This window comes from Vipera ursinii, assembly GCF_947247035.1.
Source record: "Vipera ursinii genome assembly, chromosome: 1".
Lineage (NCBI taxonomy): Eukaryota > Metazoa > Chordata > Lepidosauria > Squamata > Viperidae > Vipera > Vipera ursinii.
In genome coordinates, this window is record NC_139512.1 from 27,658,957 (window position 1) to 27,676,296 (window position 17,340).

Sequence of the window (17,340 nt, forward strand, 5' to 3'; positions counted from 1 at the left end):
GAGTTCGCAGAGAAGGGGGACTCCCATGTTCCTAGGCCCCAAGACCAGGAAGGGCCCCTTAAAGGTCCGCCCAGTGGTGGCTGCCCTCCTTCTGCAGGGTGTAACTCCAAGGAACTCACATGGGCTGGACAGAGCTGTGAAGGAAGCGGGGAAAAGGCCTGGGGCAGGGAAAGGCTGAGACTCCAAGAGCTTCAGCCCAGCTGGAGCAGTAGGCCGAAGCCTTGGGGCTCCCGTATTCACTGGGCTCGGATGGGGCCACTCCGGCTGCTTCCATGGCTGGCCTCCCGTCCCATTATGAGAAAGTGCTAAGTTTCCCTTCTAGGACTAGAGGTGAGCTGTAGTGTTAGCTTTACTCTTTGTAAGGAAAAGGTTTCGCATAAAGCTGAAAATGTTTGTGTGTGAATATTATTCAGTTCAAACATATTATTTAGCACTTCTAGTGTTAATTAAAATAAATAAATGCTAAAGGAAATTTTCAGAGGTCTATTAAATCCAATTATATTTCCCTGATCTATTTTTTTATTTTTATTTTTGGTCTTGAAAGGTGAAAATATAATGTATGGTGATACCTGCTGTGCTTTAGTTTGCATATCATTTTCTTGCTATCTTAAGTACATACCCTTTAATATGTTCCAGGAATCCAAAATCTGACCTGGGCATATGGAAGCAATATTTTTATAGTAATATAATTTTCTCCTTTTGGTTTTTGGGCAAAGCGTCTGCTCAGGTTATTGCCTGTGAGGACAAATATTAATATTGGCTACAGATATGGGCTTGGACCCAAGAATTGAAATTCTGCCTCAGCTAGAGACTCCCTGGGTGATCTTGATCTGTTTTCCTTCTTTTTTTATCATTATTAACAGCTTGCCTCATAGGGATATTATGAGAATGAGTGATCTGAGGAAGGAAAACTATTCTCTGAAACTGCTCAAAATGGTGATCTAAGAATAATGAATGGAGTGTGGAATTTTGTCCTATAATGGAACATTTTTTTAGTTTTTCAGTATTCAGTTTTCTGTCTCTCTCTCTGTCCCTGCCCCCTCCTTCCTCACTGCCTTTCAGCTTTGGGTAAGCAACCATTAGGGATTCTTTTACATTACAGAAATTTATTAAGTTTTCTTAGTATACTTCCTTTGCAATTCTTAATAAAGCTTCCCAGTCATTATGCTCTAAAAGTACAGGCTGTTATTAATATTTATTAAATTTATATGCTTCCCATCCCCGATAAGATGATTTTAACTTGACAAATGACTGATCTCTTTCAAATCAGTTAATGTCCTATGATTACTCTAAATTAATAAAATATAATGTTGTAAGGGCTTTATATTCATTTCTCAGTGTTTATTGTGATCTTTGATTTGCTTTGTTGTCCAATAATTTCAAGAGGTGGAATCTAGTTCTTAAATATCCAATGGATAGTAAATAGCATTTTGGATTTATAGCATTTCAGAGGTTCAAGGTTCGCTTGACAAATTGCTCTTCTGTGAATAAAAGAAATGTTGGAAGGGACCTTGGAGGTCTTCAAGTCCAACCCCCTGCTCAGGCAGGAAACCCTATACCATTTCGGACAAATAGCTGTCCAGTCTCTTCTTAAAAACTTTCAGTGTTGGAGCATTCACAGCTTCTGGAGGCAGGTTGTTCCACTGATTAATTGTTCTAACTGTCAGGAAATTTCTCCTTAGTTCTAGGTTGCTTTTCTCTTTGATTAGTTTCCATCCATTGCTTCTTGTCCTGCCTTCGGGCGCTTTGGAGAATAGCTTGACTCCCTCTTGTTTGTGGCAACCCCTTCAAATATTGGAACACTGCTATCATGTCACCCCTTGTCCTTCTCTTCATAAAACTAGACATACCCAATTCCAGCAACTATTATGTAATTTTGGGTTCATGATAGGAAGGACTACACTTGCATCATACACATAAAATATATTGACTCTTACCTATACCTAAACATAAGTTCAGCCAACTGCAAGAGTGTTAAAAATGAAAGGAATGGTCCCCAAAAATTATTTAGTCTCTTCTTCATCAGAGTGCCTTGAGACAGTTAGTATAGTGCTCATAATTAGGTGGGCACTGAGAGGAAATTTGCAAACATTCAGACTTAAAACTATGTTCACTTCTCTGGATAAAAACCATTTGCCACTGCGCAGAACACTATTGGATTGATGTTGATTATTGAAGGGAATATTGACCTTTTTGGACACCCTTCCCCACCATTTGGTACTTTCTAAGGAAAAGGTAGAAACAAGGTTCAGTGTCCTGTGGCTTGGTCTTGTACATATTGCCGTTTCGGAGATAGCCCTTGAGATAGTACTTTCATGAGCTTGTCTGAACAAGACAAAGTAAACAAGACCTGATTAGTAAAAAGATAGAAAAAGTCTTTCAGATATCCCCAAACTGAAAATTATGGAGATGTCTCCGTGTAGTCATCAGAAGTTGAGCTTGATGCGAAGGACACTTTATATATAAATCACCATAGGACTTCCTTATATGACTTCTTTGCTCAGTCTGAGGAGCAAAGAGAAGCTGAATGCAAGCAAAGGTGAGCTCTCGATCCTTTGTGACCTTCTCAATCAGTTTTTGAGCATAAGGGCTATTTCCCACCATTCTTACTTACTCTATCAAATCACAAGGGCTCCAGTGCCAAAGAAAATTCTGTATGAGTAAACCATTATTTTTAAATATAACAGACATATTTACAATGGGGTTCTCCAGATATGCTGATCTACTATTCTCATCATTTCTGGTTAAATATTTAAAAACTATGCTGATTAGCATGATAAGCCTTAATTTGTGATTGGATGCAGTATGGTCACCATTAACTGAACTCTTATTTTTTTTTCTTTTTATAGATAATGATTAAAAAGTGGTCCATTCCTTGTCCTCTTCCACTAAACTTTGCTACAGGATTTTCCCAGGTATTAAGCTGCTTTAAATCTGAAATTAATTGTTCTTGTATTTTCTACAGGCCTTTTATTTCTAAACTACCAACTGTTATGCAGTAAAATGATTACTTTAACAATAATTTATAATACCTTGAAATAGCACAGATGGTTTGCTGAATTAGAGATACAGTATATATTATTGTATCAGTAGAATTACACTATCCAAGATTATCGGTTTTGCATGCAACATACCTATGTCTTTTCCTCATTAATTTATGTGGATGCATTGGACTACAAAGAAAGAGAGAATCTGGAAAGGAACTATTCATCTGGAATAATTTATTACTGAATAAGATGAGTTTCCCCCCATATCTTAAACCATTTCTGTTTTGTTGACAGTTGCAGTAGGCTGCTACATGGTTTTGAAAGTAATTGAGGATTACTTTAAAGTGATTAGTATAAATGTGGCCTTTATTAAATCTTTTTTGTAAGTTTACTGGTAGGAATTTGAAATAGTTTTTAAATTATGTAATTTGAACCCAGCTGGTGTGCTTTTTTTGGTCTTGTTTTTACATAGGTTTCAAATTCTACTAGAGACTGTAATGCACAACTTTTTAATTTCTCCAAAGAGGTAATGTAAAATTTCCTTTTAACAGTTTAAAAGAGTTTACAAAAATGTGTTTGAAGCATTAGAATTACTGATAAAAAAGAATATTTTGTAGCTCAGGCTTGAACTGCGGAGTTCCTTAGAATTATCATATTAGAATTAGCATTAAAATTAGCCAGAGCTTCTCAGTATGACTGTCTTCATGTATAGTACTTCCTAAGGATGTTAATTGGAATTGTGTCCTAATGCTCTTTAATATCAGCTGGTGATCTTTTACATTGATAAAGAATTCTAGTTTATTTTTTCAAATGGATGCTTTGCAAGCTATAAAGTCTTCATAACTGTTATTATTTCCAATAATGTCTTTGAGCCCTGGTTGAACTCTGTAAGTTTTCTTAGAAAATAAAAATTGTGGGAAAATGCAGCCTAGTATTTTATTTGAAACTGTATTCACCTGCCCAGAAAAAAAGATAAAAGCAGAGATAATAGGGCTCACTGGGCAACAGACAGCCCTACAACATTTTGGTAAATGGGTGCTTTGTAACTCATAACATTTCTCATCTAGCCATGTTATGCACAGTTAAATGTCCTTGCATCTTATTTGTAAGAGAGAACACAACATATTCTCAGAAACTGTTGCCTGCTGAAAATTGTCCACTGTTGCTGTCTTATTAATAATGTGTAAAACATAGTGGAATCAGTACAACTTAATTCTTGAATTTTTTGCAAGGGTTTAAAAATTAGTATCAAATATTTACAGACTTTATTTCAACACTCTTTCTTTTTTATTTTTTATTAGAGTGCTTATGCCATTCCAACTATGGCTTTCTCATTTCTCTGCCATACATCAGTACTGCCAATTTATTGTGAGCTCCAAAGGTAACATTTAATTTGTAAGTGCAAACAATTTAAAAAGAAGGAGTATTGACATTTGGAAAAAAAAATCATTTCCTGTTTCATCTAGTGTGAATAATATTGAAAGAGGCCATTTAGGCTCTTTCAGTGCAACCCCTGGTTTGCAGGATTCCAAGTTAACCATCCCAGATAGGTGACGATCTAACCTCAATTTGATCACATCCTATTTATTTAAATTAAGAGGCCGCTTGATGCCAAACAATCCTGGGCACTTACATATTAACATTCATAATAAAAAGAAAATGAATGTCTGGAATAACACAATAGCCTCCCTCCCCCCAAATAGAACAGCACAACAAAATAACATATTTTTCTAAACTGATATGAGCTCAGCAACCTCTCTAATCCCCAGCTTGAGAGCAAAGTCAAGTTTTCAGGGACTTAAGGAGCACCCCTTGGAAGGGAACTTTACAGATAAATGAAGGGGATCCCCCCACCTCCATGTGATTAAAAAAACGAGACAATATTAATTGGTTCTTTTAATGTACTGAAGCTCCCTCTATATGATTAAAGGGAGGCGCTTCCAGCTAAAGATCTGCTAGTGTTCCATTCATCTTGCTAAAAGATCCATATCTTTCCTTTTGGGGGAGCCACATGCTTGGAGACTCAAGGACCTGAAGCGCCTTGAATTAACAGACACAAGTGTTCAGGCATTTTACAATTGGATAACATCAAACATGGAAAAATAAATATGTGACGAATAAAGAATACAGCCAAAAAGTGAGAAAAGTGCTAAAGACAATACAGAATTCTGGAAACACCATCAAAGTCATCAATATCTGGGCCAACCCAATAACACGCTGTTGGAATTATTAACTGGACACAAGCCAAACTGGATAGTTTGGACAAAAAAATAAAAGCTAATGATTATTCACTATGCAATACTTCCCCATAGTGATATTGATAAATTATACCTGCCTTTTTTTTAAAATTCCATTTATATCCCGCCCTTCTCCGAAGACTCAGGGCGGCTTACAAGCTTAGCAGTAGCCTTCATTCTATGTATATGCCTACTTATTAGGGCTTTCACAAACACCCCAAGCGGCATTATTACAAAGTCAGCTTAATTGCCCCCAACAATCTGGGTCCTCATTTTACCTACCTCGGAAGAAATGGAGAAATGGAGGCAGAGGTTTATTTCAACTCAGATAAATTGTTGAAGAAGAAAGGCTGAATAATAATAATAATTACTATTATTAATTTTATTTGTATACCGCCCTTCTCCCGAAGGACTCAGGGCGGTGAACAGGGCAATACATATTAAAAAACAAGATACAAAAATTAAAAACGATTAAACAAATGCACATGAATAAGTTAAAACACATTAAAAATAGATTAAAACAGATTAATAAAACCCAACCCCATCCCATCAGGCCAGGCCAGCTTGTTCGAGAAGGTAGGTTTTGAGATCGCGCCGGAAGGAGCGGAGGTCAGGCGCCATCCGGAGCTCGACTGGAAGATGGTTCCATAAATCCGGCGCGCCCACATAGAACGCCCTCCCCCTGGGGGCCACCAGTCGACATTCTTTGACCGGTGGCACCCTGAGGAGGCCCTCTCTGTGGGAGTGTACTGGGTGGAGGGAAGTTGACGCCAGCCGCAGGTGCTCTCAATTGAATTGAGAAAATTGTGCAATATTCAAAGAATCTAAATTTATGATTGATTTGATTGTTTATGATCAAAGATCATCAAACCCTCTATTGAGACCTCAGAATTGTGCCTTCTCTATGGCAGGGCCTGCCTTCTGGAATGAGGTTTCTCCCAAGGTCTGGCCTCACCCTGCTGGTGTTTCGAAGGGCCACGAAGAGTTGACTCTTCACTCAGGCCTTTGGCAAACATAATTGAAGCCCCTGTTTCTTTTGTATAATTATTTTTGTTCTGACCCAGGCTTGTTATCCCTGCCATCTTTGCTCTTTTTGTTTTCTGCTGTTTTCTTGTTTTAAATGTTTTTAACAATTTATAAATTGCCCAGAGTTGCTGGGAATCAGACAGTATATAAATTATGAGATTTATATTTATTAAATTATTAGTAGTAATAAATAAATAAATAGGAGATAGTGAGCAAAGTTATTCAGAACAGATGGTTGTTTTTCAGCAGACCATTGAGAAAAACATGAATATGAGAAAGAAAGTACACTCAATGTTTGGTGCTTCAGGAAAAGCCTATGAATGGGCTTCAATTCTGGAGTATTTTGTTTGAAGTTGACACTGTTGTAAGGGCAAGCCCAAATGGGTAAAAAATGGAGTATATTTGTATATATGTTTGTATGAGGTTTGGAAGCTATCTGATTCCAAAATTACTTGGGCAGTTTACACTAAATATTTAGGGAATGGTTCATTAAGCAGAGAATAAGGCACAGATGTATGATAATCCTTGGTTGTTTAGTGTATTTATGGCTAAATGTATAAATTTATAAGGAATGCTAGTTCCAATGCTAGTTGGCTTGTTCTGATTGGGAACCAGTGGTTAAATTGACAACCTAAAACAGTTATTTCCCTCCATTGTCCCAGCTTGACTCCCTCAATGATGCTCATGGAGTTAACCCTAACACTAGTTTATCTTAATCAGTAGTAGAGATTCCATCCTCTGTCTCTTGATCCTGCAGGATTATGAACACTTGCCTGTATGGAATAGTCTTACTCCAGAGTTGACAGAAGGGATTGACTAGCTCTGCAAACCCCCCCCCCCAATGTTCATGCAACTTGGGCCAACTTCTTCATTACTTCGTTCTTTGCATTATTTGTCCAAAGTACTTAAGCTTTAATTTCATTATTGCAGCCAGTGAGCAGTATGTTTTACTTCATCTAAAAGGAAAGCATATGTTCTATCAGTCTACGTTATTTTCAGCAATTTTATATAGAACCACAATTGAAAGGTGGCAATTTTTTTTGTTTATCCTTTTTGAGGATTTAGCTTTCATAGTTGCAAATTATACCTAAGAAAACCATAGCCTTCTCAGGATATACTTCTGTGATATTTCTGGAAGTTCCAAAAAGCTGTTCTCCAAGTCTGTATAATATTCCATCCAAGAATTTGTTCCTTGAGGCGGGATATAAGGGGTGTGTGTTGAAGGAAACTGTTATCCATTGGTTAAGAGATTAAACATTCATCTGCAGAGATTTGTGTTTCAGTGAATTCCTTCAATAATGCCACTTTTTTCTCTTTCTGTAGTCCATCCAAAAGCAGGATGCAAAAGGTTGCCAACACAGGAATTGCTCTCAGCTTTCTAGTTTATTTTCTGTCAGCGCTATTTGGATACCTCACTTTTTACAGTATGTTATCAAATATTAATTTCTGTTTATTAATAGGAGATAAAGCAGAACACCCTAATATGGTGATCCAATATACCAGAGTGGGCAGCATGCAGACACTTTGTTTCCTGCCCCAACTGCTTGCTTTGCCCTGCTGGCATTGCAGATTCAATGAGGAATGCAAAGGTAGATCCTCTTAATTGATTTCCCAGTATGATTCCCAACATGATTGGGTTCCCAGCGGCTATCAGCTAGCTTTTGGAAAGCCTTTTAGGGCTATGACAACATTGGGGTAGAAGACGCAACTTCCCTAGCTTTCTGCTCAATATTGTCTGCAATCCTTAGAGTCAAAAAAAGCTGTCCCTCCTGCTTTTTCCATCCCATAGTATACTTGAAGTGGGGTACCAGTCTTTACCTAGAACAATTACTTATGCAAATTCACTTCAAGAGAAATGGGTTCCCACAGAGAATTTCTCTCAGTATATAATGCATGCTTAAATACCAATAAGTATATATGCGCCCTAAAGTGGGTTTCCAAGTAACATTTGTCAAGTAACAAGCATAACAGTAATGCACATCTGGAAAAAAACCCTAATGTTGTAGCTCCACACTTTTTAAATTTACAAACAGTAACAATTTCTAGACACTTAGTCTCTAAGCTACAAGTTCAATCACCATCATACGCTTTCTTTGACTACAAAACTATTTTTGTTTCTCTGCATGAGCATGCCAAGATAATATGGAATATTTAGATAGTTTGGGTTCATGTGGCAAGGGAGGGTAGAAAATTTGAAATACTATAATTGTAAACATTATAACAATGAAGCCATTGTTAATCTTAACAAAGTATAATTGATTTTGAAGGGATGAGCTGGGCTAGTGGCTGATGGCAGCCTCAAACGTTCCTGAAAATTGGCATCCAAATATATTTTGATCTATAACATTCACACATAAGTGTTTATGTTTTGTGATGTTTATATATACCACCTTTTTCATCACATATATTGAATCAAGCCAGTTTTCACAAAAATGAAACAATCAAACACAATTAACTTAGTGCTGCCTATATAGAACATTCCAAAATCCATACAGGAATATCTTTATTAAGCCAACTAAAATTTTCTATAATAGTGGTAAGCTTTGAGTTTCCATGAACTCTTAATTAAACAAGTTGATTAAAAGCCAGGAAAAAAAATTGACAGGGTGGTGAGGGGAAGAATGTGGCAGATACAGAACTGATATTTGAGCCATGTCTGTTTCAGTTTATGTTCTTAAATTCTTGAACCTCGGCCCCTTCTTTTTTTTAACTTTGAACCATCTTATATGATGAAGAGATCATGGAAACACAAAAGCCTGCAAATATTTGTGATAGCTAAACCTAAGGAAGACCAGACAAATCTCTGGATTTTAAACAGTTTCTCATGGCTATCATTTGGCTATCATTGCTTTTAAATAAAACAACTATTCAAGCAGAAGTCATTCAATTTTTTTTTCTAGTCAAAAACAATCATGCATAAATTTAGTCTTCCGATGTTTCTTTAAATTTACTTCTAAAACAGAGAAAAATATTGCATAATAGACTGACAACCCCCCTCCTGGAATTTACAGTGTGAGAATTAGGTGTTGCTACTTAATATGTTTTAAATAATTTCAGACCACGTGGATTCAGAATTGCTTCAAGGATACAGCAAGTACTTACCCCGTGATACAGTCATCCTGACAGTAAAACTGGGAATCTTGTTTGCTGTGCTGTTGACAGTGCCTCTAATTCATTTCCCTGTATGTATTGCAAAATATTTGATTTGCTGGTCTAGCCGAAGTCATTCTTAATTATTTGCAGGCCCTACAAACAGTTTGGCTTCCTTAGTTATACTTCAAATAGATCAGAGTGTTCATGTCTTCTATGACCATTAACAGCAACAGAGGAACGAGACCTAAACCAGTATACTAATTTGTTTTGTGCTTGTTTGAAAAAGAAATAGTTTTAAATTTGAGCTGACTTACATACAGCATTGCAATTTGCAGAATATGATATTCTTAAAATAGATTTGGTATGCACATCTGTGTGTGTTTTCTTTTCGTTTGGTTTTTAAGTTAGCATGCAGTGTAATAAGCAAATGAAAGCCAGCAAAAAGAAGTTTTAATGATATTCTGCAAGCTTATTTTTAACAGGGGTTAATACAAAACCACAAAACTGCTGCTGGTCTTGGCCTTTTCCACATTCTCATCCTGAAGTTTTTGCTGTTTGGGAACTAAGCAATATATTAATCCAGTAAAACATTTTTTATGGTTGCTCAGTAGGCAGAAATGGTATTGAGAACATTTCCCTATGGCTGGTTTCCCATTTATACAGTCTGTTTTGGAGCATGAGGGATATATATATATATATATATAACCTAACATACAAGAAAGTTTCTATTCATACAAAGTTGGATTTCTTCTAATGTGTTGACCCCTGCTGTCAATCAGTAAGTTTAGCTAGCAATGCAAATGGAGCTACAATCACAGTAAATATCAATGGAGATTCTCAGTCATCCAGGCCATGGTTATCCCACATAGGTTTTTTCAAAAGGCAACTGGACTTTCTTGGTTTTTACTTGGAGACATTTCACATCTCATCCAAGAAGCTTCTTCAGTTCTGAATTAAGACTATTGAGACTAGTTCTGAACTGAGGAAGCTTCTTGGATGAGAAGCGAAACGTCTTCAAGGAAAAACAAAGTCCAGTTGTTTTTTTGAAAAAGCACCTTTGAGTCACAGTAAATTATTAAATGTTATTTGCGCTATTGCTTTTTTATTATTGTATTGACATGCTTTTTAAATCTTTTGAATTCTACAGGCAAGAAAGGCTGTAATGATGATATTTTTTTCTCATCTTCCTTTCTCCTTAATCCACCACATTTTCATCACTTTAGTACTAAATGCAATTGTTGTCTTGCTCGCAATGTATGTGCCTGACATCAGACACCTTTTTGGAGTAGTTGGTAAGGTTATGTGATTTTCTTCCTATTCCTGCATTTTGAAATCTGTTCATAATAGAGCTTACAAAGACTAGAAGACTTTTGACCTGTCTTTTCCAGGGTCTACCACTTCAACATGCTTGCTCTTTGTGTACCCTGGACTGTTTTATCTTAAGATTAGTACAGAGGACTTTATATCATGGCAAAAACTTGGGGTAATCTACTTTTTCTTTTTTTAAAAAAAAAAAAGCTTGTCATTGTTTTAGGTTGCGTGTACAAATTTAAGAACTCATTTCTGGTTGGTGAATACCTTAAAAATATGCTGTATGCTGCTGTGGAACTACATGAATGTTGGTAGTGCTAATGGTATATAACAAAGCTTGATGTACTGTAAGTCAGAATAATAACATGCACTTCTACATCTAATACTGTCTATTCAAATTTACAACAATTCATGGCCTGTAGAAAAAATATTTGCTGTTGCTCTTTCTGAAATCCTTTTCACCTAAGGTCTGACATAATTACATTTGGAGTATGCTTTCTGCTAAATGTGCTAAATTACTTATAAGCAACGTGCAAAGGGGCATAATCTTGTTGTGTGAAAGATATCTGCATTTGTCTGGACTCTTTTCCTGCACATTTTCTTCCTTTCCCAACATAAATACAGTCAAATTTATATCCTAATATGTCACCATTCAGAAAATTCAGACCACGAAGTTCAAAAATTATCTGCCATAATTCTGCAATAAATAATTTCATCAATCCTCACCCAGACATTGTCACTGGAGACGCCTAGTAAATCTATGCATTTGGTTTGAAGTCAATACTGTCAGGCACAAAAGTACGCTGCCTTCCCCACCCCAGTAGTGGAGTTTTCCTTATATGAAGCGTTTAGGGAGAAATGTATCAATATTTGGCTGCTGTTCTGTCTGGGTAACTATGAATTTTTGGCAGATGCTTTTCTGCATGTCTGGATTGCTTCAAATTTTGAAATGCTAATGAAACTTCAGCATGTTTCAGATTTGGAATGAGTCTTTTTTTGTTTTTTGTTTTGAGGAGGAGGCTTGCTTTGGTTTTCATCTGCAGGAATCAGTCCAGTTTGGTTTGGCATTTGGCCAGTTGTTTTGCACAGCTCTTCTTGCTGTAGCTACAGTCACTTGACAAGGGCAGATCTGCTAAAATCATTTCCTAAGCCAGAAATCTAACTTGTTTATTGCAGGTTGTTGTCCTTGTCTCAATGATACCCACATATCCAGATGAAAACATCTTGATATTTGTGTTGTAAATGCAACTTTCCCACCATCTAAGAAGTAAAATGATGCCATTACAACCATTGCTTTGATTAACAAAGGATTGATTTATTTCTGTTTTTAAGATTCATCTGTTTGTCTCACTTTTATTCACAGGCCTGTGCACTGCTAATTTTTGGCCTCCTTGTTGGACTTCTCAGTTTATCAGTAATCGTGTACAGTTGGGTCCACCATTGAAAGTATTCCTGGCTTCTAAAATCTAGAATTGTACATAAGAAGAACTGGCAAAACAAATAATTTCCACAGTGTCTTAAATAAAATTATTCTGCCAAGTGCTGAAGAAAGTTGAGTGATGGTGTTCTATAGAACTCTGTGCTCTTTGCATACTAACAACTACTTGAAATAGCTGGAGAAATTAACTCAGAGTTTTGGAATGAAATGCTCTTGTTATTTGATGACATTCTGCTCTACTACATCTTACCTTCTAGTTCTAAAAGAACTGTGCTGTTGTCTAATCATTGGTCATTGCCTGGATGAGGAATACAAAGCTGAAATTCAATCCAGACAAGATGGAGGTTATGTTGGTAAGGAAAATATTAAGGTGATTGAAGTGAAGCTGGTTCTGAATAGGGTTGTGATCCTTTAAAGTGAGCAGATTTGCAATTTTGAAGTGACATTTCACACACACACACACACACACACACACACACACACACTACTGGATTTGCAGATGGTAGTTGGGGAAAGGAACCCGTTTGCCCAATGGCAGTCATTGTGCCAAACGCAATCCTTCCTGAGCCAGTTAGCCTTAATGAGAATGATCCATGCCTTGGTTCTGTGGAGCTACCCATGAAAAATGTCCAAAAATGGCAATTTGTAAAATGCAGCAATCAGGCTGCTGATTGCAGCAAGGTTCAGAATCATATGATACCTGTACTGAATATTTCTTTTGGCTACCTTTGCCTACAAAGTATAAGTTAAGATGTTAGTGTTACTAGAATTCAGAATATATCTAACACAGGGTTCAGCACTGAGATGTAGCTGCATTCACAGAACTTTCTCTGGTTTAGTATCAATATTGAAGATCCATTGGAGGAAATTATTGCAGTTTATAGCCCTGATAGAGCTGTATTTTAGGGCTGTGTGAGAGAAGTTCCCATTATATTGGAGTGCACATATTCTCAGAAAGCAGCTACTGTACAAACTAACTTCTTTATCCTTGATTAATGTACATGAATTGGGAATTAATCCTTTCTGGCTCCAGTGTAGTGTTGATCTGGCTGCTGTTGTCATTGCTTGACTTTCTGGTGAATGATATAGTAGTTAAGGCGCCAGACTAGAAATCAGTAGATCTGTCTAATTCTGTCTTAGGCACAAAGCTGGATGGGTGACCTTGGGCCAGTCACTATCTTTTGGAATGCCAAAAGATTAATCTCCTGTATTTCTTTGTCCTGCAAGCAGGAGCTAGTGCAGTTGCATGGGGGTGCACAGGACAAAATATCACATTGGGTTGTTTATTTCAAGTCTTTGGTGTCATAATACAATTAACCGGAGACTGAAGGTCTCTCAGCTCAGTCACAGTTTGTACTTTTGCAACTGCCTGCCTTCCTGGTAGATCAGACAGGAATCATAACCATGTGAGCTTATTCTATTTTATTATAAAGTCACATCAACAGAATCTTGCATACAAATCTCCTGCCATCTTTTTAATAGCCCAAGAAATTAGGGAGGTTTCTTTCTTTGCTTGTTGTTCATCTGCAGGCTATGACTTCTCTTATCTGACAATTCCCTAGGCAGCATCTCTTTCCTTTGTCTCCCATAGTCATATATCCTGTATATCATTACTGCAACATGCAATAGAAGGGACTACCTTTGGGAGCTGCAGCTGATCCAGAATATGGTTGCACTTGTACTTACGGGCTCACTTTGGTATGCCCATGTGAGCCTGCTATTGTTGTGGCCCCGACCCCCGAGCCTGTCCTACCCAAGGAAGAGGACTCTGAGGATGATGGGAAGGAACTGGCAAGGCCTCCCTCTCCAGGACCCTCCCCTCTGGCAAGGCCTCTGTCTCCATCTAAAGGCCAACAGGAGCAGGCTGTGATTAGCCAGGCTGGGAGTGAGCCAGAGCAGCTGCAGCAGATGGAGAGTAGCGGAGATAAATCATGGCTAGATCCCCGAGAACGGTGCAGAGCCAAGCGTTTACAGCAGCGTAGGAAGAGTAGGAGGGTCAGGGATTAGCTGAGTCACTGAGCCACACCCCACAAGGTACAAAAGGGGGTGTGGCTGCTCTCAGGATTTTGTGACGAACAATAATTTAATCAACTTCTGGTCACATCTTCGGAATTCTGTCGGATTTACTACCTGTTTGAAACCCTGGCCTGAATTCTTGACAACGCTTCTGTACTTTTGTTTCTGGACTGTTTACTTGTTTACTTGGACTCATTTTGAGTAATTGTTTGGAAGTTATCTCATTCCAGTGGACGCTTGAGGTAACGAGCCTATTTTGGCTGACTGTTTGTATTTTGCTGCCAAGGCCTTATCACAAGGCAATTACTAAAGCCTGAGGAATTAACCCTTGCTAGTCGTGCCTGCTTGTCTGTCTGTTTGTACCCCGGGGAGGGGGGGAACAGAACAGCTATTGTGTGAGCTACATTAACTGTTAGCTTCTCGTTGCAATTCAAAGTATAATAATAATAATAATAATAATAATAATAATAATAATAATAATAATAATAATAATAATAATAATAATAATGATGTTGGAAGGGACCTTGGAGGTAATCTAGTCCAACCCCCTGCTCAGGCAGGAAACCCTATACCATTTCAGACAAATGGCTTTCCAGTCTCTTCTTAAAAACATACCCAATTTCAGCAGCCGTTCATTATATGTTTTAGTCTCCAGTGTTGATGATTATCTTTAAAACCCTTCATGACTTAGGGCCTAGTTATTTGTAGGACCGTCTCTCTAATGGTCTCTGCTCATCCATTAAGATTGAACAAGCTTGATGTGTTCCAGATTCCTGCTAAAGAAATGTCATGTTATGGGACCCTGGAATGCCTTCTTTGTTGCTGCTCCAGCCTCTCTCCAAGGTCCACATGGCCCAATCCTGCTGTCCTTTAGTGAAATCATAAAGGCCTGGTTCCTCCAGCTGGCTGGGCCATGGGGCCACCAGTCTGCTATGATTGGTTTAATTTTGGGGGGAAGAGTCCTGGCGGCACAATAGTAAGAATGCAGTACTGCAGGCTAACTCTGCCCACAGTCTGGAGTTTGATCCTGACTGGCTCAAGGTTGACTCAGCCTTACATCCTTCCGAGCTCAGTAAAATAAGGGCCCAGATTGCTGGGGGTTATATTCTGATGTTGTAAACCATTCAGATAGTGCTATAAATCACTATGGAGCGGTATATAAGTCTAAGTGCTATTGCTATTGTATTCCTGGACAGCTATTTATTACCTGGTTCTTCTTTTATTGTTATATTGTATTTTTAATTTGTCCTACATGCTGCTTTAAGTCATTTGATGATTTGACAACCTTAGAAATCCAATAAAAAGTAAATAAAAAGCAAAGCCAATAAATCTAATAAATAAGTAAAATAAAATTGCAGCATGGAGAAATAGTTTGTGTATTGTTGCTGTGCATTAGCGAATAATCCTCTGTTGGGGAACAAATGTGGAAAGGTTATGGCTAAAATCCAACAAGACAGGTGGCCTTTTGAGAACATTTTGCTGAAACTGATTGAAATGTTGCTGCACCTGTTCATGTCAGTTTTACAGAAACAGCTTGCAGAGCCTCTCCATCCTCCTCACTTGCAGAAAACTTGGATTTGCAAAATGACGTTTTGCCCAGTCTAAGTTTAATTAAAGGTGCCGTTCAAGACAATTTACATTTCAGTAAAGAAGTAAGAAATAGTTACAGTGCCTGTCAACATGTTCTAACTTTGCAAAGACATCCATCATTTTTATATTTTATACATTATCATATTTAAAGATAAAAGTAATGAATTAATAGTATGGTAAAGTCACGTTCCTTTCAAGTGCAATTGTGCATTAAGAAATCTTCATTGTAAGAGGGTTCTGTAATGTCTACAAGAACCTAATTTAAACCATATGAATATAACTTGGTAAACTCATTTCATGCAGCTGTATCTTCTTAAATATCTAAATGTGATTGTGTTTGGAGAAGGGAATGTTACTAGTTAGTACCACCGCTGCTTTCTGAAAAACTTTTTTTTAAAAGAAATAAGGTGGAATTTAGACATTTTCTCTGTGGTGTGTGGAGTCCTTGTCGTAACAGAGGTTTCTATACAAAAACTCTTCATATAAATTGTGCCTGGAAGCAGAAATGTAGCCACCCTGGTCTGTTTTGACATCAGATACTTTAAAAAAAGAATCATGGGTCATGTTAGGACTGCCATATTTTCCAAAGTTACGAACATCTGAAATATTCAGAGCATTTTTTGATCCTGATTGCTGAATTGTTGTCATGCGGAGGCAGTGCTGACATTTCCAAAATGGCTGTCACAGAGTACATGGCCACTCACAACCCTCTTGGCAAAGTCTGGAGCCCAGGAAACTGTAAAATCATCCACGACAAGAGAACTACTCTACCCTGATTCAAATGCCTGGGGAACAGCTAGGTCAGGGGTGTCAAACGCGCAACATCACATGACGTGTTGTGACGTATCGTGACTTTTTTGCCATTGCCAGAAATGGGGTGGGCGTGGTTTCGCTATGATGCATCCGGCCGGCAGTTTGACACCCCTGAGCTAGGTCTTCAATCAGCAAGAAGATAGACAACTGCCATTTTTTAAATTTGTAAGAATGATTGTATAATCATAGGCTTTGCATTGTGCTGTGACAGCCCCCATTTGCTTATTTTTGTATTAAATTAGAATAATTTAAAACAATTTTTAAAAAATTACTTTAAGAATTGGGAGGGAGCTATGGGAAAGGGAGCTATGCAGATGTCAAAGTGTCCATAGACATTGATGCTCACATGCACCTAATCCAAAATTAATATTCAGTGTACAATAAATTTAAAATGATTGAACCACATAACTCATCATGGTATAAATACTGTTGACAATGGTAGGAACTGGGTTAAGGAAGAATCAGGGCGCACAGAAGCTGTTTGAGAAAATCTAATGTGAATGTGCCAATTATCCTGATGCTTAAAGCAGGACAATTGGTGAAACATGTTGGAAAATGAATTGTTAATAATAAGCCTCCCTTTATATTGAAAAATCTTCACGGGAGTTAATGAAAAGAAATGCAATAATTAAGAGTAGAAAAGCAAAAAGAACTGAACTGTAAAGTGATAAAAGGAAAAAAATCCCCTCTATATAGAGTTTTAATCTTTAAAAATGCATATTTTCAATGTTTCTTGGAAGGCTAGATATGAAGTAGTTGAAGAACTTCCCTTTATAGAAAATGCCTTGATTCTAGATAGGATAAGCCTGTACCAATAGAAGAACCTGGG

General features: G+C 37.5%; 1 protein-coding gene across 3 annotated transcripts in view; it reads left to right on the forward strand.

Moving 5' to 3' along the window:
- SLC38A6 (solute carrier family 38 member 6) overlaps positions 1 to 12,292 on the forward strand; it is a 44,761-nt gene extending 32,469 nt beyond the window's left edge. For 2 of the 3 annotated variants that reach the window (XM_083370253.1, XM_083370255.1), the window contains 8 exons: positions 2,850 to 2,915; positions 3,460 to 3,513; positions 4,289 to 4,368; positions 7,574 to 7,674; positions 9,308 to 9,432; positions 10,491 to 10,635; positions 10,732 to 10,826; positions 12,018 to 12,292. In XM_083370253.1, coding sequence (XP_083226379.1) covers positions 2,850 to 2,915; positions 3,460 to 3,513; positions 4,289 to 4,368; positions 7,574 to 7,674; positions 9,308 to 9,432; positions 10,491 to 10,635; positions 10,732 to 10,826; positions 12,018 to 12,098 — 747 coding nt within the window. In that variant the 3' untranslated portion in view covers positions 12,099 to 12,292. The remainder of the gene's footprint in view (positions 1 to 2,849; positions 2,916 to 3,459; positions 3,514 to 4,288; positions 4,369 to 7,573; positions 7,675 to 9,307; positions 9,433 to 10,490; positions 10,636 to 10,731; positions 10,827 to 12,017) is intronic. The other variant, XM_083370254.1, reaches the window with a different exon arrangement.
- The last annotated feature ends 5,048 nt before the right edge of the window (positions 12,293 to 17,340 follow it).